This window comes from Micromesistius poutassou (genome assembly GCF_964030765.1).
Source record: "Micromesistius poutassou genome assembly, chromosome: 15".
Lineage (NCBI taxonomy): Eukaryota > Metazoa > Chordata > Actinopteri > Gadiformes > Gadidae > Micromesistius > Micromesistius poutassou.
Window position 1 is genome coordinate 18,386,940 of NC_140285.1, and position 10,543 is coordinate 18,397,482.

General features: G+C 39.9%; 1 protein-coding gene and 1 pseudogene across 2 annotated transcripts; both read left to right on the forward strand.

Annotated features, from left to right (window-relative positions):
* Positions 1-494: 494 nt before the first annotated feature.
* Positions 495-6,024, forward strand: LOC311360182 (annotated as a pseudogene). Its single transcript has 6 exons — positions 495-582; positions 666-925; positions 1,322-1,512; positions 1,629-1,722; positions 2,086-2,282; positions 5,996-6,024. The product of its transcript is annotated as an uncharacterized misc_RNA (transcript).
* A 1,285-nt stretch (positions 6,025-7,309) lies between these two features.
* LOC311360183 (uncharacterized protein) lies at positions 7,310-9,943 on the forward strand (the record flags this gene model as incomplete). Its single annotated transcript, XM_084480272.1, is given in 7 exon segments — positions 7,310-7,522; positions 8,186-8,314; positions 8,416-8,609; positions 8,995-9,124; positions 9,128-9,142; positions 9,233-9,437; positions 9,648-9,943. Coding segments are annotated over 7 exon segments (1,182 nt in total).
* Between the last annotated feature and the right edge of the window lie 600 nt (positions 9,944-10,543).

Sequence of the window (10,543 nt, forward strand, 5' to 3'; positions counted from 1 at the left end):
CACGGGAACATGGAAGACGGCAACTGCAGCTGCAGTGAGTGCGACGGCTCCGCCTCAATCCGTGTATCATTCGTTCATTCGTTTTTCAAAATAAAACCAAAAATAAGAAAACGAAAAAACAATTCCTTTTCTCAGTATTCGTTTCCTAAACTAAAATGAAAAAACGGATAACGACTCGGGTCCGTGTACTTTGCGGCCATTCGATTTTCAATTAGAAATCAAAAATCAAAAAATGAAAAAGTGACAGATTATTTTGTTTTTTGTTTTTTAATCTAACACAAAAAACAAAAAAATGTTTGGTTTTTCATATTTCAATTGTAGGCTCAGATCAAAAATACGAAATGGAAAAACGGGCCACAGGACTGAATTTGATTTTAATATTTAATTGGTCGGATTTACGTGACCCGGAAGTTTTGTAATGAGCGTTAGCGTTAGCTTTCTAGCCGCCATCGATCTGGACCACTGGACGAGCCACGTGCAATCAACCATCGACCATGGAGAGCTATGTTCTGTTTAAGGGGACCAAGCGTGTGACTCTAAAAGAGGAGGACATGACGACTGAAAATCAGCAGGATTTTTCAGGTATAAGAATATTTTTTGTGGAATTAACCACAAAACGTAGCCTCGCTACATTTGCATAAACCTCTCGCTCTACTTTTTCAAAGGTTAATAGCTCCCGTCTCTACATCACGGATGACGCGAATGTTGCCATATTCCCGGGAGATGATGGCCACTTTAGCAGTCTTGACCTGACTGCAAGGGGACATTACGAAGTGAGTGGAGAGGACGATGTGGGGGATCCATCCAGTGTACCTGGACCATTAACCCCTATACCCCGCTTCTCGTTCCGCCGACCAGCCAGTGCTGCTGCGGGCTCTGCAAGGCCCTCTTCAAGAGCACCCTTGGCACCCAAGACATTCCAAAGGTGACCAAATACTGTAACACATCAGATAGGCTAGTCTCCCTCTCTCTCTTTTTTCTTTCTTTCTTCCTCTCTTTTTTCTCTCTCTCAATCAATGAAACAAGACCTATACAACTCATAGAACCAAATACAATATACATAAATTAAAAGTATATTTATATTTATTTACCCTGTGTGTGTGTGTGTGTGTGTGTGTGCGTGTGCGTGTGTGTGCATGTGCGTGCGTGCGAGAGAGAGAGAGAATGCTGATGAAGTGCTCTAAATGACATGAAACATTTCAAAATGTATAAATAAAGAGAATAGTGTGTGTCTGTCTGTCAACCGTAACTGCAGTGAATTTGAAGTTCTGTCTGTATTACAAGAATGTACAGTGAATTTAAAAATAATTTTCATCTTCAGGACTGTCTTTATTGCGGATCTTGTGGATGGCAGGCTGGAGACAACCAAAAGCCTGACGGTTAGATTCTCGGAATTCGAAGCTTCTGTCACGGGCATCACTAGTAAAACCAATGATGCCCTTGACCAAGAGGACTCGGTCGTCCTTACTGATGGGCAGGGAAACCAGATCTTGGACACAGAGGGAACCAGAGGTAAATTAATAAATAAAAATCAATATTTATTACTATGGTTTTAACAAAACTACCTCTTTTTTTCTGAAAAATGTTATACTTTTTATATACTACTAAATCAGCTGTTTTCTTTTCAGGATCAGCATTTTGGAAACAAAATGCACGGAAAGTTTGTGCTGTGAAGGAAGGAGATTTGCAGCAGTTACAAGGGAGAAAAAAGAGGAGACTGAGGTATGTACACTTGATTAGCATTTTTTGTCAGTCATCATGATTGCAAATTTTGTGGCCATTCTCCTCAATCAACAAGTGAAGAGGACCTTCTTTGTGAGATTATTTGCCAATATAGGCTATTCAAGTCTCTGGAATTTCCATTGTATCATTACATTAACTGATAGACTTAATTATTGATTAATTATTATGTATGAATTAGTTTGACAGACCAGTTACTGCATTAAGAATGCTGGTTTTGAAATATGACACAGGCACCAGGACTAAACAACTGGTTACAATGATGGCATTTTTACTGGTTAGGATTTTGTTGAGACCAAGTACGGTAGGTTATAACAGTATAATAGTATTTTGTCTGTTTTTCAGTCGGCAAGATAACAGCCTTGATGCAGTGTTCGATACAATTGAAGAGGTGGTCCTTGCAGCACAGGGTCTTCAGGAGGTGTCAACTACAATCAAGGAGCTGACAAACTTGGCAAGTTCCAACCGAAGAACAACAGTGTGCTTGACAGAGGCTGAAGCAGCAGCTGTGAAAGATGCTTTCGCCTGTATTGTCTGCAAGGGTAAACAAGTTTTGTCTTCTATGTGCAGATGTCAGTGCAACTCATCTACCCATATCCACGAAGAAAATAGACCTCAACGCCATAAATAATAATAATGTAACCACTTAGGTAATTACTGTATTTTTATTTTATTTTTTACAACTGTTCTGAATCAAATTTGCAGGTCCAGTGGTTGAGCCCATGGTTTCATCGTGTTGCCACAGCATTGTTGGCTGCAGGAGATGCATTGAACAGTGGCAACAAAATTCAGCAACTTGCCCAAAATGCCGAGCAGGCGATTTTGAGGTCAATACCCAAAAACTAACCAGGCTGTCTGAGGCACTGTCTGCCCTGGACAACATACTGAGCTAGGAAAATGTACAGTATGGTGCTTGTGCTCTTCATTGTTCTTTTTTTTTTTTTCACTTCAAAGCACTTTAGACTTATAAAAATGTTTGTGCTATGTACAGTATGGTGCTTGTGCTGTTCTTCATTGTTCAGTATTTTTTTCACTTCAAAGCACTTTAGACTTGTGCTATGTACAGTATGGTGCTTGTGCTGTTCTTCATTGTTCAGTATTTTTTTCACTTCAAAGCACTTTAGACTTGTGCTATGTACAGTATGGTGCTTGTGCTGTTCTTCATTGTTCAGTATTTTTTTCACTTCAAAGCACTTTAGACTTGTGCTATGTACAGTATGGTGCTTGTGCTGTTCTTCATTGTTCAGTATTTTTTTCACTTCAAAGCACTTTAGACTTGTGCTATGTACAGTATGGTGCTTGTGCTGTTCTTCATTGTTCAGTATTTTTTTCACTTCAAAGCACTTTAGACTTGTGCTATGTACAGTATGGTGCTTGTGCTGTTCTTCATTGTTCAGTATTTTTTTCACTTCAAAGCACTTTACACTTTTAAAAATGTTTGTAGTGACTTGTTCTTAAAATAAAACAACAAAACGAACCTAAGCCACTGAGGGGCTGCAAAATGGCTCTAACAATGTTTGTGCTAGTTTTATCTTGTTTTAGCAAAATAATCTTGTAAGAGTCAAAGTACATTGCAAAAAATCAAATATCTTACCAAGAATATTTGTCTTATTTTTAGACAAAATGTAATTTCTAGTCAAAACAAATCTCATTATACTTAAAATAAGACTCATCACATTAAAAAGCAGTTTGCTTTTAGACACTTTTTCCTTCTTTCAAGCAGATTTTCACTTGAAATAATCTGATAGTGGAGCAAGTTTTTCTTTCTTATTACAAGCACAAAAAACTTAGCCAGGCTAGCGCCGCCTACTGGTTCCGGCAAATTTAATTTGCCTCAACCATATAGTCAGGGAACTAGCAATGCGTTTCGGTTTGCTCCGTCCGCCAGAGCGGACGGACCAATCAGCGAGCAGATGTGGCGATGACGGGCGATAACAGTTGACGAGATGGATGTCGGCGAAGCTATACGCTCTGTGCTTGAAACTATTCCGGATATTGAAGACTTAAAGCCAGAACAAGAAGCATGTTTGACGAACTTTTTGGAGGGCAAAGACGTTTTTGGACTTCTTCCTACCGGGTTTGGGAAAAGTTTAATTTACCAGCTGGCCCCGTTAGTGGCGAAGACATTATGCAAGCCAAACGCTAATGCTAACCCTATTGTCATCGTTGTGTCCCCCCTGCTTGCCCTGATAGAAGACCAGATTAAGGAGGCAGGGATACTGGGTGTAACAGCAGGCCAGCTTGGCGTTAGTGATGACCAGGACATAATAAACGGAAATAAATAAACGCATAGCATACGTCACCGCCAAGCAGCAGCGATTAGTCGAAGCAAACGGAAGCAACCGCCTCCCGGAAGCAAACGAATCTCTACGGCTCGTGTTCAGACGCTATATGAAATGTAATGAAGTAAGCGGCTGATGCATCAGGCTACAAAAAACTTGCTTTCACTGCCAGATTTTTCTACTTCTTTCAAGTGAAAATTTGTTTGAAACAAGTGAAAATGATCTAAAAATAAGTTAATTTTTAGATGAGTCTTATTTTAATTGGAAAGGGATTGTTTTGACTAGAAATTAGACAAATATACTTGGAAAGATTTTGAGTTTTTGCAGTGTACCTCATACGTATTTGCACTATTGTATGTTGCATATTTTCTTTTTACAGTAAGGACTCAGATGTTAATAGGCTGTTTGTATTGTGTTCTAGCTGAATTTCCAGCAGCAGAGGGGTGTTCCACAAAGCCGGTTTTATCACTTACCCAGCTAAGTTAACCCAGGGTTAGCGGCAACCCTAGGTTTTCAGTTCCAAAATGACCACGGCATGTAAGTTGCTATGGAAACATATGCTCTCAATCAAACCTGGTCGGAGCAGGTTTTGCGCAGGTTAAGTTTGGAAGATAACCCGGTTTTGCTCAGAGTAGGCTATTTAAACCCACGTTTATCGCAGCTTTTACGTGTTCGCCTGTTGATATCGGAGCGCAAATAATTTGTGCAATTCACAGAGAGATTAATTAGACCACGGCTCGACATATTGTCCTTTCCGGATGACTTTTTGCTGGAGAGATATAGTTTTTCACGTGATTCTTTGATATATTTAAATAGCCTTCTCCAACCCTACATTGCAAATGTTACCAATCGTGGATCTGCCCTCAGTTCACTACAAACAATTTGCATAGCTTTCCGTTTTTTTGCGACGGGTAGCTTTTTGTACAGTGTAGGAGATGCTGAGCACATAGGCAAAGCTACCGTCTGCCGCTCCGTGCGTCTGTCTTGCGCTGAAGCGGTTGTTGCGTAACTTCATGGAGTTTCACCAACTTGCAGGTCAGCATTATCTACTTTAAGTGTTCCCAAATGGCTCCGAAATTATCCTTGTTGACTTTTCATCTGGGTGTTATATTTCAGGATTTCCTAATGTAATTGGGTGCATTGATGGCACACATCCAATGTGAGCAATACATTTCAACAGGGTGCGTTGCATTATGAACATATCATAGACCTCATATAATTGTTGTGCTTGTGCAAGATAGCTCAAAGTTTGTATTTGATCGCAGGGCAATTCGACGGGGATCTCCTAGGGGATCTCCTAGGAGATCGAGGGTATCAATGCCTCCCGACGCTCATCACCCCGTACCCTAATCCCGCTCCTGGACCACAGACAACATTTAACCTGGCACACAGCAGAACCCGCGTTAAGATTGAAAATACATTCTGGATATTGAAGTCCAGATTCCAATGCCTACGTGGACTAAGAGTTTGTCCGGAACGGGCATGCGATGTAATTGTTGCATGCGCCGTCCTCCACAATATAGCCACTCTGCGCAAAGAGATGCCTCCCCCCTTTACCCGTTCCTCGAGGAGGAACACATTCGCAAATGTTTGTAAGGGCTGACAAAGGATGCGAGACCACATTTGCAGAAATCATTTAAATAAATAAAAATTAAATAAACATTTTTCTTCCATCATTTTTATTCTTTAGTTGCTGAGGGAGGAAAAAGAATAATTAGTACCATGATCGGTAAAATATGCGGCCCGTTTCGCCATTTTGATCAGGATTTCCATGATCCATACATCACGTCTTTATAGGTTTGCCGTGAACGCGCACAACCCTGTGTTAACCAACCCCGTGTTGATTGAACTAATTCATAACCGGTGCTGTGGAACCGACAGCTCTGGGTTAGTCGGCACAGGATCGGACAACCTAGAGTTCAGCGTTAACTCTGTGTTTGTTAAACCTCCGTTCTTGGAACACCCCTCAGCAGGTGTCGCCGTCATCTACAGTTTGATTTGATAGGATCTGTAATGTAACCCCCCCCCCCCAGAAAATAAATAAATAAATATATATATATAATAAAATGTCATATCCCAATTACATCTCATGAGAAAAGTTTAATAATTTTCATAATTTCTATCCATACTTTGTGCTGAACAGTTTATATGTGGAAGTCTGTTAAATTGTTATAACTACTACTGAAAACACAATTTAATTTATTTAACTCAAGTGTCAGAATAACAGTCTACAGATCAGTGTGCGCTGCAATCTACAGATATGATTTTAAAATTAAAAAAAAAAATAGACGGCAGTTTAGTTTAGTTTAGTTTATTGTTTTATTGTACGTGGACAGTCCCAATTGATCAACTGCATTAAATACAGTAAAAAGGGCAGCTTTAGCCAGCATGGCTAATATCCTGCTGTAGTCCCCGGCCAGATGAAAATGGGCATCCTAAAAACAAACAACAACAACAATATATTACAACACAATGATTAAAAAGAATCAATAGGGATAGGATAGAACAGGTAGGCATCGGTACAATCATGCAAGGACAGCACATAGAAACATACAAGAGCAGCACATGCAATATACCAGTAATCACACACAATAGGCTACATCAGCACATACTGTACACTCTGGGATGCAGACAGACAGGGGTGCATGCAGACATCACATAGACAAATAAAAACACAGACAGGCAGCATGATCATGACGCAAGTAACACAATATCTTAGTGGGTACAGGTGTAATTATGAGCGAGCCATGTTTTTAGTTTGGATGTAAAAGTACAGTATGTATGTATTTCTTTAATATGCGTAGGAAGTGAATTCCAATGTTGTAATGCTTTAACAGAAAATGATAGCTGGCCAAATTTACTTTTCCTGAATGGGACTGTTAAGTCACCACGAGTGGCGCTTCTAGTGATCTGACTAGTGTTACTGCGTTGGTTTATGAATGAGTTCAATGGTGGAGGAGCTAAGCTATGCAGGATTTTAAAGACCAGACAGATGTTCCTATATTTTATGATATCCTCCCATAGATGATATGGGAGGTAGAGTGACGTTACACCGGAGTGTGCGTGCGTGCGTCCAGCGGATGTTGTTTGTTTCCGTTTGTTTCCCGCACGGCTGTCGGCTAGGGGCAGGCCTACCTCTAAATTACACCAATCAGATTGCGTCACTGATTCTGTCGACCAATCATGCCTAAGCTGCCTAAGATAGTTAGGCATAGTTAGGCGCGATAGTTGTCAACATAGTTATCGCCAACGCCATTCGCACCGTCATTAAATCATTAAATGAAGATATGTCCTTGGACAAGTATGCAGATTTTATCGCTGAAAGAAGAAGAAATGGGATGTTCTGTGGGCACATCGCTGCTGCCTTAACTACACAATTTGGGACGACACGGGGGTTTTCAGAGAGGAATGTGCGGAGGTGGTGCGCAGATCATGGGCTTGTGAAGGACTTCTGTCCCGATGACCAACTTGCTGTTGAAGTGGCTCAAGGTATCGTTGAGGTAATATAAACTTGCCTATATTGTTTCGATGTGAAGTTGTTTTGCAGTGCTTTACGTTAATGTGATTTGTTGTAGGTAGGCTATAGCAGATACATCACAGATAAAGAAACACATCCAGATAGTCTACACATTAATCTAATACTCCCACATAATAATGTTGATGTATTCAAAATAAATTGTCCCAATTTGGTCTTTAAGTAGCAATTTCAGCACCAGAGCAGGTTCTTGGTGGAAAATGTTGGCCTAAAATGGTCCAATTACTTTGGGTTTGGTATATCCATGTTAAGAATGATTGCATTAAAATTTATTTTGATGCATAAACACATTCTAAATACATTTTGATTTTAAAAAATAGCAATAATGTTGTTTTTTTAAAGAACTTATACACTCAACATTTACTTGTCACAAGCATTTTTGTGGTCTTCATGCAAAGTGCCTCCGGTTTGAAGGCTGTCCCTGCTGTCCTTTTTGATTGGACATTTGAGATGTCATATGATTTTGATCATGCAATGTCACAGCTTGTGTTAGCCCACATTTACATTAACTTTCTTTTGCTATAAGACCTATACCCACTTGAGTTTAAGTGTCCCACATTAGACAGTCTCCCACATTTGGCAAATGCACCCGTATTCAACATACTGTACATACCCCCCTCTCCTTTAGACTGGAAAATCGTTTGGTCGAAAAATGATGACTGGACATCTGTCCACAAAAGGAGTGAAAGCTTCTGAGGGCAGAGTGGGAAAAATGTTGAAAAATATTCATCACCCCTACCACACTGAAAGACAGCAGGTAAGGCCAATTAGCCTAGTACTGTTTTTTTCTGCATTTCAATCGAAAGGTAGACTCTGCCATTTAAGGATAAAAAATAATAATTGGTTTTTATATTTTAGGGTGCCAGAAATCTGAACCCCATACCCTACAATGCTGAATACATGGGTCACAAGCTACATGTAGATCAAAATGAAAAGCTCGTGATGTTTGGGGTGACCCATGTAATGGCTATCGATGGTTTCAGCAAGAAGGTTGTCAGTCACTCCACCATGCCGATAAAGAACAACATCGTCATTTATGACGAAGTGTACAGGTAAAATAACTTCACAAGCACTTTATTCTCTTCTGAAAATGTTCTTGCCTCTAAGGCACTTGTTTCTTGTGCAAAAAAACAACATAATACAACAGACAAACATCAGACAAAGTGTCACATCAGACGATGAACAAAATATAACATCAGACAACCATCCAACATTTATTTGTTAATAAAACCCAGAAATTTCCTGTTTTCTTTTCTCTCATTCACCCCCCTCCCCCTGCAAGAAATATCCTGTAGATGGTGGATTATTAAGATAAAGACTTAGAGTGTTGAATAAATAGAAAAAGAAAACCACGATCCTAAAACCGTGATATGAACTGAACCGTGGATATTGTGAACTGTTAACGCCCCTAATGTTTGTCTGTCTGTTTATCCTCAGACCTGCTGTGCTTTCCTATGGCCTATGGGACCAGGTCAGAGTTGACTGTGGGAGAGAATTTTATTTGATGTTATTCATCCAGGGAAGGCTGGCAGAGCACAGACACAATCTTCAAAGGCAGCCGTACCTTTAGACACCTTCTACAAGGGTAAGAGTGTCAAGCAATCCTGGTGTCATGGAATTTTTGCATACTTCTAATGAGAGCATGCAGACTGACCTATCCTTAAAACCTACACAGAACCATGTGATAGAGAGAATGTGGGTTGAGGTGAATGCACGAGTCAACTACCCGTTGAAGACAGCTTTGGTACAGCTGGTGGACCAGGAAGAAGTGGACATGGAGGACAGCCTATCAAAGTATTGTGTATCAAACCTGACCTGCCAGATGGCTAGGATTGGCCTCACAAATGTCGTGGCAGCATGGAATGCACACAGGATCCCCGGTATGATTCTGCTAGAGATGTAAAGATAAAGCCTATGGATTCTCAAAAGCAGATGGGCATCAATACATTTAAGCAAGAATAAAATGACAAATGAAATTCATATGTTCATATTCAATATTGACAACTCCAAGATGCTGATGGATAGCTAAAACAATAATTTGGCCTGTCAGTTTCAACTTAAATCTCACTACTCAATGTCCTGTCTTGCAGGAAAGGGAATCCCAAATGAGCGGTCTAAGGAAGGGTGTCCTGCCACAATTCCTGTGGATCTCCTGCCTGTTGTTGCAGCTGACCTGTATCAGCAGGAGGTGGGATCCACCTTGAAAAGGGAATCCATTTTTGGACGTGATCCTTTCCCCTCTGAAGCTGCCCAACAGTGGGCTGAAACAGAGTTTAGTTCCCACTTTGACTTGATGACACCACACCAAAATGTAGTTCACAACAACTATGGCCCTTTCAAAGATGCAATTCGGTCTCTTATTGACATCACCAGAAGATGTGTGTGACCTGTAAATCCATGGTGAAGAAGCAGTAGCATTAGCCACATGTTTTTCAAGTACAGTACAACTTTGTAATTTTTCAAATACAATAAAAGCACTTTCTGTACAACCTTACTAGAAATTCATTTTTGAACATGTAAATGAGGTGTGTTCCAAGACAGAAAGACTGTACAATCATAATCTGTTTTATAAACTTAAGTATGTTTTTGACAAACCAATCCTTTAACATTGGAGTCAACCATCAATTAATCTGTTTTAACTACTTCATTGAACTGATTTTGAAGAGAAAATGCCGTTACCAGCTACTGCTCCATTTCAAAACCTGTTACAAACACAGTGGTGGACAGTAATGGAGTACATTAAATGTAAATGTCATTTACTTGAGTAGGCTACTGTACTTAAGTACATATCCAGAGGATTTGTACTTTACTTGAGTATTAGATTTCTTTGGTACTTATTACTCTACTTGAATACATTTCCAAGACAAATATTTGTACTTTTACTCGAGTTAATTTCTAGAAAGGCTGAAAAGTACTGGTTACTTTCAGGTCTGCTCTTTTTTTTCTAAAATCCTATTGGACACAAGCTGTGTTTGTCAAAGAAGGA